General features: G+C 44.3%; 1 protein-coding gene across 5 annotated transcripts; it reads right to left on the reverse strand.

The window, feature by feature from the left end:
* Positions 1 to 233: 233 nt before the first annotated feature.
* Positions 234 to 16,729, reverse strand: gemin6 (gem (nuclear organelle) associated protein 6). Of its 5 annotated transcripts, none has more exons than XM_038804416.1 (3): positions 16,636 to 16,729; positions 9,275 to 9,428; positions 234 to 667 (listed from the first exon to the last, which is right to left on the reverse strand). In XM_038804416.1, the coding sequence occupies exons 1-3, from the start codon at positions 16,664 to 16,666 to the stop codon at positions 283 to 285; spliced, it is 570 nt and encodes a 189-aa protein (XP_038660344.1). In that variant the 5' UTR covers positions 16,667 to 16,729; the 3' UTR covers positions 234 to 282. The 5 variants fall into 5 exon arrangements, with proteins under 5 accessions (XP_038660344.1, XP_038660373.1, XP_038660353.1 ...); XM_038804445.1 differs by lacking the exon at positions 16,636 to 16,729 and adding an exon at positions 16,553 to 16,571; XM_038804425.1 differs by lacking the exon at positions 16,636 to 16,729 and adding an exon at positions 16,464 to 16,483.
* Positions 16,730 to 18,842: the final 2,113 nt, after the last annotated feature.

Raw genomic sequence — 18,842 nt, forward strand, 5'->3', positions numbered from 1 at the left:
CTGAGGTGAATGTATATGAAAAATTTCTGCATCGATAGCAGATATTCTAAACAATTGTGAGATTCTTTTCTGGGTTTCTCAAAAATGGTACATCAATTTGGGTAAGATTAGCTATAACTTTCAATTTTACGAAGCACACCAAATAAATTCACCACCACATCATTGCTAGGCTGGAGATCTACAACAGAAGTACAGCTCACGTTTAACAATAGTGTTGAAGAATAGACACCACATTTACCAGAGGAAATATATATTTAATAATTTAACATTAAGTATTCCCCTTTAATCAGTTTTGTGATAAGCATCTGGATTACAGTTGATGAGGCTTTGAACCCTGGATAGGATAATTTCATTGGAGCTATTGCAGTCTTCTGGATTGTATGGTGGTGATACTGTCAATACCCCAGCCACGCACAGCACTGTGTGTTGGTCACCCTGCTCTGTAACAGGAATCCGATTTTTCTCTAACCAAGATTTAAGGCTGGACTTCCTTTGTCCAAGTTCCTCATTGCTGTAGACCTTGGCAGCTACAGGCATAAATAAGGCAGAGAGTTTCTCAGTTGTGTTGTTTTCTCCTTCACGGATTAGTTCCACTGTCTGAATTGCGTGGCCCATAATAGTCACAACAGACACCTTTCCAGTATCCACGAAGTTTACCAGAACAATGCTGAAAAAAATAAAAGATTTAAGTTGATCACATATGTTTAAATAGACAAAAAACTACATCCGAACAGATGATTGCAGCCAAATGGATGCCTTCCTACATGCATTTTTTAAAATAAATGTTTTTATTGGTTTTTTTTGAACAAGGTATAATTACCGTTATGTACACAGAATAATAAATAAATATATATATATATATATATATACACACATTTAGAGAAGGGCACACCCCAACATAAAAAAAAATACAATAACATATGAAATGGAATAACTGGTGGGGTATTGTGCACCAGCTCGACAGCGGCATCTCTGTACATCTGGCAAAATTACCCACCGCACATAAGTAGGCCACTGGCATCCCGTGTCCTCCCTCCGGCTCCCGCTTCCCTGCCCCCCCACCTCCACGGTTCGCCTCTCTCTCCCCAGGTTTAGCTGTCTTCCCCCCCCCCCCCCCCCCGTGGTTCGCCCCTCCCTCCTCAGGTTTAGCCGTTCTCCCCCCCCCCCCCCAGTCCATCTGTCGCCTCCATGCCCCGGATACCTACCCCCGACTCCCGACCATTTTCCCCTGATTCTTGGCCACCCGGCTATTCTTCCTCTTGTTCGTTGGCCACAAACAGGTCCCGGAACAGTTGCATGAATGGCTCCCACGTTCTGTGGAAGCCATCGTCTGACCCTCGGATGGCGAATTTGATTTTCTCCATTTGGAGAGATTCCGAGAGGTCGGACAGCCAGTCTGCAGCTCTGGGCGGTGCTGCTGACCGCCAGCCAAACAGGATTCTACGGCGGGTGATCAGGGAGGCAAAGGCAAGGGCATCCGCCCTCCTCCCCGGGAATAGGCTGGTCTGAAACCCCGAAGACCGCCACTATCGGGCATGGCTCCACCCTCACCCCCACCACTTTGGACATAGCCTCGAAGAAGGCTGTCCAGTACTCCACAAGTCTGGGGCAAGACCAGAACATGTGGGCGTGGTTGGCCGGGCCTCTTTGGCACCGTTCACATCTGTCCTCCACCTCCGGGAAGAACCTACTCATACGGGTTCTTGTTAAGTGGGCTCTATGTATCACTTTTAGTTGCGTCAGGCTGAGCCTTGCGCACGTGGCGGTGGAGTTGACCCTATGCAGTGCCTCGCTCCAGAGTCGCCACCCTATCTCAATCCCCAGATCCTCCTCCCATTTCTTTCTTGTTGTGCCCAGTACGGTGTCGCCCCTTTCTACCAGTCGGTCATACATGTCGCTACAGTTCCCTTTATCTAGGATGCTTGCGTCCAGTAGGTCTTCCAGTAGTGGCGGTTGTGGGTACGTCCTTGTCTCCTTTCGTAAGAAGTTATTGAGCTGCAGATACCGTAGTTCGTTCCGCCTGGCTAGCTGAAATTTCTCTGTCAGTTCGTCCAGTGTAGCGATCCTGCCGTCCGTGTATAGGTCCCTGACTGTCAGTGTCCCTCCGTCCTGCCTCCACCTTTTGAAGGTGGCGTCAGTCAGTGCTGGTGTGAACCTATGGTTGTTGCAGATGGGAGCCTTGTCCGACATTTTGGTCAGGCCAAATTGCTGCCGCAGTTGGTTCCAGGATTGGAGGGTGGATGTCACCACTGGGCTGCTGGAGTGTTTTTTGGGTGGGGATGGGAGTGCCACCGTGGCGAGGGACCGGAGTGAGGTCCCCATGCAGGAGGCCTCCTCCCTACATGCATTTTAATCAACAATTCTAAATGCCAGAGACTATGATTAACCTTGATTGCCCTGAGGCGACTGACTGGAAATAAGAATATGAGGAGCAGCAGTAGAATTATATAGCCCCTCAAGTCAGCTTCACCATTCAATACTATCATGGCTGAACATTGACCTGAACTTCGCTTTTCGGCCAGCTCCCTTTGATTCCTCAAAAATCTGTCCATCTCAGCTTTAAATATATTCTATGATGGAGCATCCACAATCCTCTGAGGTAGAGAATGCCAAAGATTCACAACCCTTTGAATGAAGTTATTTCTCCTCATCCTGTACTCCTGATTGTGTTCCTGTACTCTAAATGCCGTACCAAGGGAAACAACCTCCGAATGTCTACCCTCTCAAGCCCCTTCAGATTCAGTACTCTCCTCAAAGCTTACATTGCAATCTAGCTTTGCATTATCAACAAACTTAGATACATTACTCTCGGTCTCTCCTTCTAAAACTTTAATATAGATTCTTCATAGATGAGCACTGATCCTTGTGGCACACCACTACTCACAGCCTGCCAACTTAAAGAAAAAAAATTTAGAGTACCCAATTCATTTTTTCCAATTAAGGAGCAATTTAGTGTGGTCAATCCACCTACACTGCACATCTTTGGGTTGTGGGGGTGAAACCCACGCAGACACGGGGAGAATGTTCAAGCTCCACATGAACAGTGACCCAGAGCCGGGATTGAACCTGGTACCTTGGCACCGTGAGGCAGCAGGGCTAACCCACTGCGCCACCATGCTGCCCTCACAGCCTGCCAACTTGAAAATGCCCCGTTTATCCCTACAGGCTATTTCCTGACTATTAAACAATTCTCTAACATACTAACATATTACCCTCAACTCCTAGCCCTTATCTTGTGTATTTGGAAATGCAAGTACACTATATATTCTGGGTTCACCTTTATCTACCCTACTACTTGCGTCCTCAAAAGTTCCACTAAATTTGTCAAACATAATTACTTTTCATAAAATCATGTTGATTTACGAAGTGTATTGTTAAGACTTCCTTAAGAGATTCTAGCATTTTCCCAATGACTAATGCCCGGCTAACAGGCCTCTAGGTCCCTGCCTTCTTGCTCCCTCCTATCTTGAATGGTAGATTGCACCTGCTTACTTCCAATTTACTGGGAGTATTCTAGAGTATGGAATTTTGGAAAATCATAACCATTGCATTGATGATCTCTGCAACTACAACTTGTATACAGGTTGGGGACTTGTTGGATTTTAGTCCCTTAAGTTTCTTTAATACTTTTTTCTGCTGATATTTATTATGCTAAGCCCCTCGCTTTTCTAGCCCCTTGTTTATCCTCTATATTTTTGGCATGCAATTTGTGACTTCCAATGTGAACTCAGAATATTTTGAATTGCTTCTTTAAATATTTCTCACTGTTTATTTATTTTCATCTTTTTAATCTACTTACCCAATGACCTTAGCCAGCTCTCCCCTCATCCCTACTTAATGGTATTAAGCTTTAGATTTTTGTATGGAGCACGAGTTACTAGTTCTTCACTGCTAGCTGCAAGATTGTGTTGGGAGTACAATGCTCCCAAAAATTATGTAACTTTACAACTTGCATCTATTAACCTTTAAGCAAATAAATCATCCCAAAGTGCTTCACAGAAACTTTATAAAGCAAATTCTGACCCCGAGCCATACGAGGCGAGATTAGGGCAGGTGGCCAAAGGAGTCTCTTAAAGGAGGAAAGAGAGATGGCGTGGTTAGGGAGAGAATTCCAGTGCCTTCGGGCCTGGGCAGCTGAAGACAAGACCACCAATTGTGAAGTAATTAAAATCAGGACTGCTAGAGAGACCAGAATTAGACGACGACAGATATTTTGGATAGTCCTGGGGGTGGTGGAGATTACAAGGATAGGGAAGGACAAGGCCATGGATGGATTTGAAAACCAGGATAAGAATTTTTAAAATCGAGGTATTGTGTGACCAGAAGTCAATATAGGGAGCAGAAGGGCAGCACGGTGGCGCAGTGGGTTAGCCCTGCAGCCTCACGGCGCTGAGGTCCCAGGTTCGATCCTGGCTCTGGGTCACTGTCCGTGTGGAGTTTGCACATTCTCCCCGTGTCTGTGTGGGTTTCGCCCCCACAACCCAAAGATGTGCAGGGTAGGTGGATTGAACACGCTAAATTGCCCCTTAATTGGAAAAAAAAAAATGAATTGGGTACTCTAAATTTATACAAAATTTTTTTTTTTTTTTAAATATATATATATATATATATGTAGGGAGCAGTAGGTGAACAACAGTTAGCACAACTAAAGTCAGGGGCAAAGTTTTGGATGATTTCAAGTTTATGAGGCTGGCCAGGAATCTGTTGGAACAGTGCAGGGAGAGGTAGCAAAGACATGTATGGGGTTGCAGTAGATGCTGAAGCAGGGACGTAGTGTGACATTGTGGAGATGGAATAGGTAGCATTAGCGATGACATGGATAAGTGGTTGGAAAATCATCACGGGGTCAAATATGGCAAGAAAATTGCACAGTTTGGTTTAGACTCAAACGGTTGCCAGGGAGAGGGGTGGCGTCATTAGCTAGGGAACAAAGTCTGGAGCAGGGAATGAAGACAATGGCTTTACTTTTTTTCAATATTTTAATAGGAAATTTCTGCTTATTTAGTACTGGATGTCAGATGAGTAGTCTGATTATTTGGCAGAAGTGGAGGTGCAAGATTTTTAATTTCTACTTTTTTTAAGAATCTGTAATATCTATGGATTTTATTCTAAAACCAGTTTAAATTCAAATGGTTCAGTTTTATCTTTCTGTTGGACAATTAACAGTCCAGGTAGTTGGGGAACAGGAAGTCAGTTGTTTGTGAAGAAACAAAATTACTTTGTTTTTTTAAAATCTATTTTATTACAAACATGTATCAAAGCAGATTGCAACACATAAACACCCCAGGAAACACACATCCCAGCAATCAACTATACAGTCTGTACAAATGTTTTCCCTTTTCTCACGGCCCCCCTCAGCGACGAACAGCTCCTCAAATACGGTCACAAACATCCCCCACCTTTCCTCAAACCCCTCTGTAGAGCCCCTGAACTCATATTTTATCTTCTCAAACCACAGGAAGTTCCGCAGTTGCCCTACTGCCCTCCTCGTTGTCAAACTGCCGCTGCAACTTTTTCCTCCTCGCCAGTCCCTCCGCGGTGCGCACCCTTGAATATTCCCTGTCCACTTCCACTATCTCGCTCACTAGACGGTCATGTTCTTCCCTCCTTTCCCTATCTGCACAAGCCTTAAATAAAATAATTTCCCCCCAGACCACTGCCTTCAGTGCTTCCCAAAATATTGCTGCTGACACCTCCCCTTTCTGATTTAACTCCACATACTCCTTAATCGCCGCCTGTGCCTTATCACAAAAACCTCCATCCGCCAACAACCCCGAATCAAACCTCCACCCCGGCCTCAACTCTCGTCCCGATCTAAACAGAATCTCCAGCCAGTGGGGCGCATGGTCTGAGATAACTCCTCCACCCCAATCAAAATCTTCTGACTCACTACAAAGCAATCAATCCTCCAAAACACCTTATGGACGTGTGAAAAGGAATATTCCCTTCCCCCAGAATTCCAAAACCGCCATGGATCCACCATATCCGTCCTCTCCATAAACCCTCCCAGCTCCCTTGCCATTTGTACCCTACCCACCGACCTAGGTCTCTACCTATCCACCCTCGGCTCCAGGACACAATTAAAATCTCCTCCCAAGATCCACTAGTGCATGGCCAAATCCGGGATCACTGCCAGTAACCCTCTCATAAAACCCACATTATCCCAATTTGGGGCATACACATTTGCCAACACCACAGGTGCCCTTCCAATACCCCATTCACAATCACGTATCTCCCAACCGGAACCCTCACTTCCTTCGCACTCACAAATTCCCTTTTATTTGCTCATTAAAATCACCACTCCACTCGATTTTGAATCAAACCCAGAGTGGGAAACCAGCCATAAAACAGGAGGGGGAGATGGGAACACCCATCCTTACATAAACCTTTCTCCCCTATCACCCCTTACAAACCCAACAGTAAACAGCAAACCCAAAAAAGGACCCCCTCCAAACCGGAGTGGACAAAATTCTCCCAATCCCTACCTCCACTTCGAACATGTTCCCAACCATTACAAAGTGCCAGCACCTCGGTTCCAAAGTATTGTCCACTCAGTTCTCCCCCTGTTTATCCGCCTTAATGAAGTCTTCGGCCGCTTCTGGGGTCTCAAAATAATACTCCTGGCCTCCAAACGTCACCCATAATTTCACCAGGTAAAGCACCCCAAACCTGATCTGCCGCCGGTGCAGCGCCCCTTGGCCTTGCTGAACCCGGCCCGCCGCTTCACCAACTTGGCTCTGTTGCCCTGATAAATTTGGACCTTGTTCCCTTCCCACCAGCAGGTTCGCTTCTCCCTGGCCCAACGCAAAATCTTCTCTTGCTCCACAAATTTGTGGAGTCTCACGATCACTGCGGCGGTTCCCCAACTCTAGGCTTCTGCCTCAGGGACCTATGCGCCAGGTCCACTTCAGGGGCTTTACCTTGCACCCCTTCTGCCACCAGCATCTTCGAGACGTACCTCATGGCATTCACACCTTCCATTCCTTCAGGCAGACCCACTATTTTCTGGTTTTGCCTTCTCAAGGCATTCTTCTGCTCCTCCACCTTTGCCCTCAACATTTTACACAGGTCCCCTAGGAGCTCCACCTCCGCCTCCAGAGCCACTACATGATCGCTGTGGTTTGGGATCACTTCTTCCATCTCCTGAATCTGTGACCCCTGCACCTGCAAACACTTCTCCACCCGTTCCAACAAAACCTTCAGGGGTGCCGCAGCTCCTTCGATGGCCTTCAAGAGATTCCCTTGCATTTCCTTCCTCTGCTAGCGGAATTCCCCCTTAATAAAAGCCATCAAGTGCTCAATCTGGGCCTTCCACAGACTGCTGCAGAAGAGGTTTCCTCCACCTCTTTGGCCAGGTCTCTCACCGTCTTCTGCCAGGTTTGGTAGCCAGCGGACAAAGCAATTTACTCGTAATTTACATCAATTACTGCTCCAACCTTCATCTATGCCTTTTTGTTTTTTTTTAAATTTAGAGTGCCCAATTTATTTTTTTCCAATTAAGGCGCAACTTAGCGTGGCCAATCCACCTACCCTGCACATGGCGAAACGCATGCAAACACGGGAAGAATGTGTAAACTCCACACGGACAGTGACCCAGAGCCAGGATCGAACCTGGGACCTCGGCGCCGTGAGGTAGCAGTGCTTCACCTACGCCTTTTCATCAAAATTCCACCCAGTATCGGGTAAAAAGAGCTCTTACCTGTGCCTTTAAGCAGGAACTGCCCTATGTGCGACCACTCACACCATGGCCGCCACTGGAAGTCGGCTTTATTGGTTTATGACTGAGCTCCTTTGAGTCTTCAGCTGAAGTTGTCTTTATGATCACAGTATAATTACATGTTTTTTTCATCAGTTTGAAGGAATAGCTAAAAGCCTGAACGAAAGATAGCAATATGTTTAAACAAACAATGCATTGCTTTAATTGATCTGTTATCAGAGAGGAAATCTTTATTCTCTCAAATTATGGTTGACAGTGGTCTTAACTGTTGATTTTAATAGCTTTAGTGTGGGGTTTGGGTTAAGATATGTTGACAAGAGAATGCGCATTTATTTATGGCTTCTCTATTTGGATGCAAATGTGCATTTGCATGTGATGAAATGTAAACTTCTGGAGTTTACGACCCATAAAGCGGAGTTTACAAAGCTGGGTGCGACAAGATGATTTGCATCCTATAGCCAATAGAAGTGAATTTGGACCATCTCCAAATAGGAAGGAGGAATGGGATACTGAGGGATAAAAGCTGAGAAACTGTAATCCTTGTTGGCACCGTGATACCATGGCTTCTGGGGTATTACTCTTCTGTACACAGTTCAATGTCAGTTCAAAGACAAGACCAAGAATTCCTGGGATCTTGAGAGATGAGAAACTTCTATGTTGTCTTCAGTACTTCTTGTTAGGTATATGCAAAATCTTGCTTAATAAATTCTACTTGACTCTAAAATGCTAGTAATTCCTACCTTGTAGATCAAGCACAACTGAAGATACTAGTGTTAGAAATTGAAAATTTTAACCCAAGTTTGGGGAGATAGAGCTGGGTGTACATGTGAAAAAAATGGTCTGTTTTCCGAACACGTTGCCAAAGGGCAGCACATTCATGAGAAACAAGAGAGGTCAATAGATCTTCAGGAACACCAGAGATAATGTGAGGGGGCAGAGAAGAGAATTAATTAGCTAAGTGCAGACTCACCCAACTGGTCATCAGTGGAGGGGCATTAAAGGAAGATGGTGTGGTCACTTGCGTCAAGGTCTGTAGACAGGTCATGAAGGGCTAGGAACAATAATTTACCTTTGTCAGAGTCACATAAGATGCCATTTGTGATTTTGATAAGGGTCGTTTTGGCGCTGCGGCAGGGTGGAAACCAAATTGGAGGGATTCAAGCTTCGGGGTTTTAGGAAAGATGGTTATAAAGACTTATCTCAGACAGCACAAGTGATGGTTACCCTTTACTTGTTACTAGAGCAACACTTGACAGTTCAAGGCATGTTTGTTGATGGGGATGACATAGTGAAGATGTTTCAATTTGAGTAGGAGACCAAAACTAGGAGCTTTAAATAAGATGGTCACTAATGAATCCAATGGGGAATTCAGGAGAAACGTATTTTCCTGGGAGTGGTTAGACTGTGGAATACCAAAGGAGCTGTTGAGGCAAACAGGATAAATGTATTTAAAGGGAAGCTTCAAGTGCGTGGAGGAGAAAATAATAAAATGTTATGTTGATAGGTTTAGAAAAAGGAGAGTGGGATTTAAAGAGATGTTCATCAAATTTAACTTACCTTCCCGATACAGGGTCAACAGTAAAGACCCAGCCTTGATATGCATTTTTTTCATCTGCAGTGACTTTTACTTCTTTGTTCAGATATTTTTCCCATTCCAAAGGTTTTTTTGTAATCCATTCATTCATATTCACTGTACAAATACTTTCCCAATCTATCGAAATATAAATATAAATGAAAAACATTGTATTCTTCATATATCTTTCTATCTTGCAACATTTTCTTAAAGTAAATCTGCAGATAGGATAAATTCAACTCAATGGTTAAACCACATTTAAAAATTATATACTTTAATTCTGAATTAGGCATCACAAAACCAGGGGATGTAGAAGTATCTTTTAAAGGGTACCCAATTCTTTGTTTTTCCCAATTAAGGGGCAATTTAGCGTGGTCAATTCACCTAACCAGCATGTCTTTGGGTTATGGGGGTGAGCCCCATGCAGACGGGAGAATGCGCAACTCCACACGGGAAATGAGCCAGAGCCGGGTTCAAACCCGGGTCCTCGGCACCACGAAGCAGCAGCGCTAACCACTGAGCCACTGTGCCCCCCCCCCCCCCCCCCACAGGGGATGTAGATGTATAATAAAAGCAAAATACTACAGATGCTAGAAATTTGAAATAAAAACAGAAAATGCTGGAAAAACTCAGCAGGTCTGGCAACATCTGAGAAGAAACAGAATTAACTTTTGAGTCCATATGGCTCTTCTTTAGAGCTTCTTCCACAGAGATATAGAATTGTTTTAATTCCCTGTTTTTCAAACTTTTTTCCTGGGGCCCACTTTTGCCAACCGGCCAACCTTCGTGCCCCATGCCACATTCACTTACCTTGATTTTTTAAAAAACCGATCCAGCTTCACAGTCCTCTTGCCAGCAGCTGGAAAATGGAAGCAACTCTGCTCCGTTACTTGCCGCTAAAGAAACGTACAAGGCACATGGCATCAAGTTGCATGCAGGGCGCGTGACCTGCTCTCTGCTGCCACTTCTGGCTGGACGACTGTACAGCCTTATTTATTTTCATTTAAAAGGTGGAAGCAGCTGCCATTCTCAATGTAAAAAAGCTGGTAGCGACTGCTGAGCGCTTCTCCCATGATTGGGATCACAGCAGGAACGGTGCAATCTATCGCTCCACGACACCCACCCGACACACCCGCTGGTCGCAAGCCGCACTTTGAATTACGTTGCTGTAATTAATACTATTTTCTTCAAATTAGACATATTTTCCTCTTTACTACATTACCTCCATTAGACCTGTACAACCCGGGGGGCAGCATGGTGGTACAATGGTTAGCACTGTTGTCTCACGGCACCGAGGACTCGGGTTCAATCTCGGCCCCGGTCACTGTCCGTGTGGAGTTTGCACATTCTCCCCGTGTCTGCGTGGGTCTCTCCCCCACAAGCCAAAGATGTGCAGGTTAGGTGTATTGGCCACACTAAATTGCTCCTTAATTGGAAAAAAGAATTGGGTTCTCTAAAAAAATGTAAAAACAAGAAAACAAAACAGACCATCTAAAATGGGTTAGACCCTTTTTAAATAAAGACAGCAGGTTTAAATTCTCTACAGAAACAGGTATTACTTTGAAATCATCAAGTGATTTGGAGACAGTCTTTAGATTGCAGAGAGATATGCAGCTTCTTGTTTGAATGTAGCTCTCCAACTCTGAAAATGAAACTAAACGCACTGCAGCTGCCAGCTCAAAACAAAAGTAAAAGGCAGACAGACAGCCCAGCTCCACCCACACACTGACATCACGGCAGCTATTTGATAAACACCCATTTCTTAAAGATACATCCACCTGACAATAGCTTGGATTGAGGATTTGTTAATGGGCAGGAAACACCTCATTTTTGAGTTGGCAGGTTGTGACTAATGAGGTGCCACACGGATCAGTTCTTGGGCCACAACTACGTACAACCTATATAATTGACTTAGATGAGGGAACGAGTAATTATTTTTCCACACGCACTTTAAGCCTCCCCTTAAATACATTTATGCTATTTGTCTCAACAGCTTCTTGTGGTAGTGAATTGCACGCTCTTCAACACCACCCTCTGGAGAAGAGTATCCAGGTTTGCTGATGATACAAAGCTAGGTGGAAAAGTAAGCTGTGAAGAGGATGCATAGACACTGAAAGGAATTAGACACGCTAAGTGTGCGGGGAGTAGTTAGCAGGTGGAGTATAATGTGGAAAATATAAAATTATCCACTTTGGTACAAAAAGAAGGGAAAACCAGAACTTTTTTTTTTAAAAAGGTGATAGACCAGTAAATTATGGTATTAACAGGGATCTGGGCATCTTCGTAGAAGTTAAGTCAGTTTTGCTGCAATTATATGGGGTTTTGGAATATTGTGTCCAGTTTCAGTCTCCTTATCTAAGAAAATAAATACTTGAGGGATGCATTAGATTGATTCCTGAGATAAGAAGGCTGTCCTATGAGGAGATCTTGTGTAGAATGGGCCTGTATTCTCTGCAGTTTAGAATAAGAGGTAATTTAAAAAAAGAAGAGGTGATCACCTTGAAAGGTAAATATTTATTAGAAAGGCTTGACAGGGTAGGCATAAGAATCTGTTTCCTCGGATTAGAAAGTCTCAAACTAAGAATCATAGTCTCATGTTGAGGGAAGTATTTTCAAGATAGATTTGAATGGAGAGGGAATCAAAGGATATGGGGATAAGGCAGGAAAGTGCAGGTGACATAGATAGGCCACAATCTTATTTGAACGGCAGAACAGGCTTGAGGAGCCTTGGTGATGTGTTTCTGCTCCTATTTCTTATGCTCTTAAGCCATCTTGAACACAAACGTCATCAGTAATACATACATAGAAGATAGGAGCAGGTGGCCTTTTGGCCCCTCGAGCCTGCTCCGCCATTCATCACGATCATGGCTGATCATCCAACTCAATAGCCTAATCCTTCTTTCTCCCCATAGCCTTTGATCCCATTCTCCCCAAGTGCTATATCCTGCCGCCTCTTAAATATATTCAAAGTTTTAGCATCAACTACTTCCTGTGGTAATGAATTCTACAGGCTCACCACTCTTAGTGTGAAGAAGGGTCTCCTTATCTCTGTCCGAAATGGTTTACCCTGAATCCTCTGGCTGTGACCTCTGGTTCTGGACACACCCATCATTGGGAACATCTTCCCTGCATCTATCCTGTCTAGTCCTGTTGGAATTTTATAAGTCTCTATGAGATTCCCCCCTCATTCTTCTGAACTCCAGCGAGAACAATCCCAACCTAGTCAATCTCTCCTCATATGACAGTCCCGCCATCCCTGGAATCAGTCTGGTAAACCTTTGCTGCACTCCCTCGAGAGCAAGAACATCCTTCCTCAGATAAAGAGACCAAAACTGCACACAATACTCCAAGTGTGGCCTCACCAAGGCACTGTACAATTGCAGCAACACATCCCAGCTTCTATACTCAAAACCAATTGCAATAAAGGCAAACATACCAATAGCCTTCTTTACCGCCTGCTGCACCTGCATGCTTACCTTCAGCGAATGGTGCACAAGGACACCCAGGTCCCGCTGCACACTCCCCTCTCCCAATTTACAACCATTCAAGTAGTAATATGCCTTCTTGTTTTTGCTTCCAAATGAATAACCTCACACTTATTCAAATTATACTGCATCTGACATTGGTTTGCCCACTCGCCCAACCTATCCAGATCTTGCTGTAGGATCCTTGCATCCTCGTCATAATTCACCCTCCCACCTAATTTGGTATAATCTGCAAATTTTGAGATATTACATTTTGTTCCCTCATCCAAATCATCCATATATATTGTGAATAGCTGGGGTCCCAGCACCAATCCCTGTGGTACCCCACTGGTTACTGCCTGCCAATTTGAAAAGGACCCATTAATCCCTACTCTTTGTTTCCTCTCTGCCAACCAGATTTCTATCCACCTCAATACATTTCCCCCAATCCCATGCGCTTTAATTTTGCACAATTATCTCTTATGCGGGACTTTGTCAAACACCTTCTGAAAGTCCAAATATACCACATCGATTGGCTCCCCCTTGTCGACTGTACTGGTTACCTCTTCAAAGAATTCCAACAGATTTGTAAAGCATGATTTTCCCTTCATAAATCCATGCTGACTCTGACTGATCCTGCCACTGCTTTCAAAATGTTCCGCTATAAAGTCCTTGATAATGGATTCAAGCATTTCCCCCACTACCGGTGTTAGGCTTACTGGTCTATAATTCCCTCTTTTCTCTCTACTTCCCTTTTTGAATATCAGAGTGACGTGAGCTCCCCTCCAAAAGCACTCTGGGATGCAGATTCTCAGGCCCTGGGGATTTATCCGCCTTCAATCCAATCAGTTTTCCAGCACCATTTCTCTACTAATGTTGATCTCCCTCAGTTCTTCCCTCTCACTAAACCTTTCATTCTCCAACATTTCTGGGAACTGATTTGTATCCTCATTTGTGAAGACAGAAACAAAGTATGTAATTAATTGCTCAGCCATTTCTTTGTCCCTTATTCTGCATTCCCCTGTTTCTGTCTGCAATGGGCCTACATTTGTCTTTACCAATCTCTTTCTCCTCACATATCTGTAGAAACTCTTGGTGTCAGTCTTTATGTTCCCTGCAAGCTTCCTTTCGTACTGTACTTTCCCCTTCTTAATCAATCCCTTCATCCTTCTTTGCTGAATTCTAAACTGCTCCCAATCCTTAGACCTATTATTTTTCTTGGATAATCTGTATGCTTCTTCCTTGGATCGGATACGGTTTCTAATTTCCTTTGTAAGCCATGGATTGGCCCTCTTACCCCCTTTGCTTTTGTGCCAGACAGGAATGAACAGTTGCTGTAGTTCCTTCATGCGTTCCTTGAATGTTTGCCATTGTCTATCCACTGTCATCCCTTTAAGTATCCCAATCTATCACAGCCAACTCATGCCTCATATCCTCATAGTTCCCTTTATTAAGATTCAGCACCCTAATCTCTGAATCAACTACTTCACTCTCCACCTTGATTAAAAACTTCTATCATGTTATGGTCGCTCATCCCCAAAGGGTCTCGTACAGCCAGATTGGCAATAATTCCCTTCTCATTACACAGTACCCAGTCTAAGATGGCCAGCTCTCTAGTTGGTTCCTCTACATATTGGTCAAGAAAACCAAGTCGTATACACTCCAGGAATTCCTCCTCTACAGCATTGTGGCTAATTTGATTTGCCCAATCTATGTGAAGATTATGGCATGCATCACTAATTTCTTGTTTAATGCTATTCCCAACCTTACCAGTGCAGTTTGGGGTCTATATATGACACCCACTAATGTTTTTTTGTTCCTTGGTATTTCATACATAAATACATATGTGGAGGAAATAGAGTAAGATTTAAGGAGCCCAACTGTCTGTGGAGTTTTCACATTCTCCGTGTGTCTGTGTGGGTCTGACCCTCACAATCCAAAGATGTACAGGTTCGGTGGATTGGCCACGCTAAATTTCCCTCAATTGGAAAAAAATAATTGGGTACCCTACATTTCTAGAAAAAAAAAGAAAAAAGATTTAAGGACCAAAACAGAGGGGGAGGGGGGAGGGGGGGGGAATCAGCCCTGCATAAAAAGGAAAATAAACTGCCCCAGCCAGTAGTTAATATTGCAATGCTATTAGCTCACCAATACAGACAAGGAAATTTCCCAACTAGATCCTAAATCAGATGGTTGGGATTCAAGTCCCATTCCAGCACATAAACTAGCTGCCTGATTGGAAGGACTTTGAAGATCCTGTGGTTCTAATCAAGAAGCTCTTGGCATCCTGACCAAAATTCACACACTGCCCAAACCAACACCATTAACAATATTTCAATATGGTAATTCTTTCATATATTGTTTCAGACATTACTGGACTGCAGCGGTTCAAGAAGATCACCACCTTCTCAAGGGCAATTATGGATGGGCAATAAATGCAGGCCTAGCCAGTGGCACCTACATACTATGAATGAATTTTCTAAAAAAATCTTTGTTGCATTTACTTACATACCAGTGACTTCAGTTTAAGAAGAAATCCTTGTCTGTATTGCACAGCTGAACACTTAAAAGATATTCTGAGGATAAGATGTTCCAGAGATTGAACTATCCGTTTTATATTTAGCTGATTTTAATCAGAACTGAGAGAATAGCAGTACAGTTGGTTTCAGCTTCCCAAGCATGGGAAAGGTTCCTATTGCCATATTTATTGTACCAAGTCAGAGAAAGATCCAACTCAGTTGCAAATGGCTGGACCTACGCACGATTGTTTGGGGAAGATGTCAGATGAGTAACAAACCAAGTTGGACTCATATTATCCTTTGCGTCTGGGCAGCTGTACAACAAGTCCAAAAAAAGGACGTCTTTGGTGAACAAAAAGAGAAAACCACGGCAAACCTGCGTGAGTAAAAGCAAAATACTGAGCTCCAGTCTGCTGACTCCAAATGCACTCTTCTCCTCCGACCTCCCATCCACTGATCCCCTTGCAACCTCTACATGGGAAGGCATTGGTATAATGGTACCCCCCACCCCCACCTTTGCATCCAACAAAGTCCAGCAGGAGGCCATTCAGCCTATCAAGTCTGTAACAACCCACTGAGAGCACCTTCATTCCCACCCTATCTCTGTAACCTCACCTAACCATAAAGGGGCAATTCATAATTATCTTTATTAGTGTCGCAAATAGGCTTTTATTAACATTGCAATGAAGTTACTGTGAAAATCTCCAGCACCTGTTCAGGTACACTGAAGGATAATTGAGAATGTCCAATTCACCTAACAAAGTAACCTGCACGTCTTTGGACTGCGGGAGGAAACAGAGCACCTGTAGGAAACCCACGCAGACACAGGGAGATAGTCACCCAAGGTCAGAACCGAACCTGGATCCCATGTAGTCAGAATACCCATGTGGATGCCTTCAACACGAGTTGGCAACCCCATGTTTAGCCTACTGAGTGCCTCTCCACAGTTTAGTTTTTATTGGGATTCCAGCATTTGCAGTGGTTTGGATTTTGAAGTACAAGATAACAAATTGTGGCACGAATCAGTGCTGCCTTGCTGCGAGGAGGTGGAAAACGTGGCAGTCCGAGTGCAGGTAAACAGCTGCATAATTTAGAAAAAGAAAAATATGCTGAAAATTTGAAATCAAAAACACGAAACGCTGAAAACATTCTGCATGACAGGCAACATCTATGGAGATACAAAAATGAACCTTCCAGGTCGATAACCTTCCGTCAGTGTAACTTTACCCCGACTTTTTTGAAACACACTTCGGAAATGTAATTCGATAAGATATTAAACCTCGCAATTTGCACAACGCGTCCTAAAGCCGAACGAGCTGTTTGAACACGGAGGGATTAAAAGGCTCCGAAGAAGCCACTCACCGCTTTGCTCGCGGGTTCCGGCGCTTCTCATTGACGTCACTTCATTCCGTTGTCCCTCTTGAATGACGTATGACCTGCGTTGATGTCATAACCGTCAGTCATTTGAAAAAATCACGTGAGGGTATAAGTGGACCGGCCGTTTCCGTCCCTCCCTCTCGCCGCCGCGAGCTGAGGTCAACCCTGGAGTGAGCGAGTAATGTATGTGGAAGCAGTGTTTCCTACATAATATTAATGAATGTTTAAGTTTTCAGGATAAACGTCGGATCTCAGTGCTATGTTGTACTACTTCCCTTGTAATGTGAGAAATATTTTTTTTCTTTTTTAAAAATAAATTTAGAGTACCCAATTATTTTTTCCAATTAAGGGGCAATTTAGCGTGGCCAATCCAGCTATCCTGCACATCTTTTGGGTTGTGGGGGTGAAGCCCACGCAGACACGGGGAGAATGTGCAAACTCCTCACGGACAGTGACCCAGAGCAGGGATTCGAACCCGGGTTCTCAGCGCTGTAGGCAGCAATGCGAACCACTGTGCCAACGTGCTGCCCTTGTGAGAAATATTTGTACCCATCAGGACTGCGACAAGGGAGTGTCATCACAATGTCTTTCCAAATGGTGGGGCTCTTTGTGTTTTGCAACAATATATGTTATTCGTAAAATAACTGAAAGAACATTACACATTTCAAAATGGCTACCACAAAAAGCTCAATAATATTCTGTTTTTCTACATACATCATGTCTCACTGTTGAGATGCTTCCATACAGTGAAAGAAACATCACAGACATTTCTAAATGGTCATTGCAAATGATGCAAAAGGCATTTAAGGTGTCCACATCAATCAAGTTGCACTCTGAGGTGCTTCTGTACAATTGTGATGTGTGTAATAGTCACCGTATGCATTCAGTGTAAATCATACAGCCCATAGGGATTCTATACAATTTCCAATCCCTCGGTACACAATGGCTGAAAGTTCTTAGATAGTGACCCTCTGCAAGCCCCCCCCCCCCCCCCCCGCCCCGCAACTTCCATTGCACCACTGGCGGCTGTCGCAAGTTTGAGTGTATACTTCAGCCTGTAGTCCTGGGCTTTGGAATGTGCTAGGCTGCAGCATTCAGGCGAGGACAACTCTACACTGGAAGACCCAACAAGTTTTGGGAAGACCCAACAAGTTTTGGGTAGACCAAAGCCCTTTTCATCGAGTTGATCCTCCAGCAACAGCTGAAGTTTGTCTACAGAATCCGGACTCGTGCAACTGCTCCGGATGAACCTTGACAAAAAACACCTCGTCTCTCTAGACTTTCTTTGCAAAGGCACATTACAGGAGGTGGACAAAACTCTCTCTTCCCCACCATGGTCACCTTGGAAGGGCAACCTGTGGATGCGGTGAGACACCAGGTGTGTTGGAAGGAACTGACATGGAGGGCCTTTGTCACTACCAGCCAAGTTAGGTCTTGTTGCTTGTTTGAAAGTTCTGGTGATGAGCTATTCTGCCAAATGACCTTGACAGTCTTCTCATGGAACCATGCAACAAGATCCACCATCTTCTTTTCATAAAGGGCCTCTAGAACATTATGTGGGCCTCAATACGCAAACACCTAGTGTCACTATATGCTGAAGTTCTAACTGTCCCCAGTGTTGTAATGGGTGGGACAAAAAAAGAAAATACTGGACAATCACAGCAAATCTGGCAGCATCTGCGGAGAGAGAAGGGAGCTAATGTTTTGAGTCTGGATGACTTTTTGTCAGAGCTGGAGACAACTGGAATTAGAGACAGATTTCTATTGTTGCCAGAGGGAGGGAGGGAGGAGGGGCATGGTGCGGTGAGGCTGGATAGGGGGCCAGTGATAGGTGGAGATAGATAATGGCGTTGTGGTCAGAAGGACAAAAAGGAATAAAATAGGGGTGATTAAGGCTAAGAAGGGTGCTGATAGTGGCACATGAGATTAGAATGTGTGAATGGCAGAATAAAGGTGAACAGTGTCAACGGGCAACTAACCGGGAACAGAGGCCCAAATGGGGGGAGGGGGGACAATGGTGAGGGATGGAAGAAATTAAAATAGATTGATAGAATTACAAATGGGGTGAAGGTGGAGGAGAGAGTTCACAGTGTGAAGTTGTCGAACTCAATGTAAAGGATGGGTCTGGCAACACTGCCACGGGACGCTCCAAATAGTTGGACCGCCATACCACCTGTGCCTCGTGGAAGATT

The sequence above is a fragment of the Scyliorhinus canicula genome, chromosome 1 (genome assembly GCF_902713615.1).
Source record: "Scyliorhinus canicula chromosome 1, sScyCan1.1, whole genome shotgun sequence".
In the NCBI taxonomy this organism is placed as follows: Eukaryota; Metazoa; Chordata; class Chondrichthyes; order Carcharhiniformes; family Scyliorhinidae; genus Scyliorhinus; species Scyliorhinus canicula.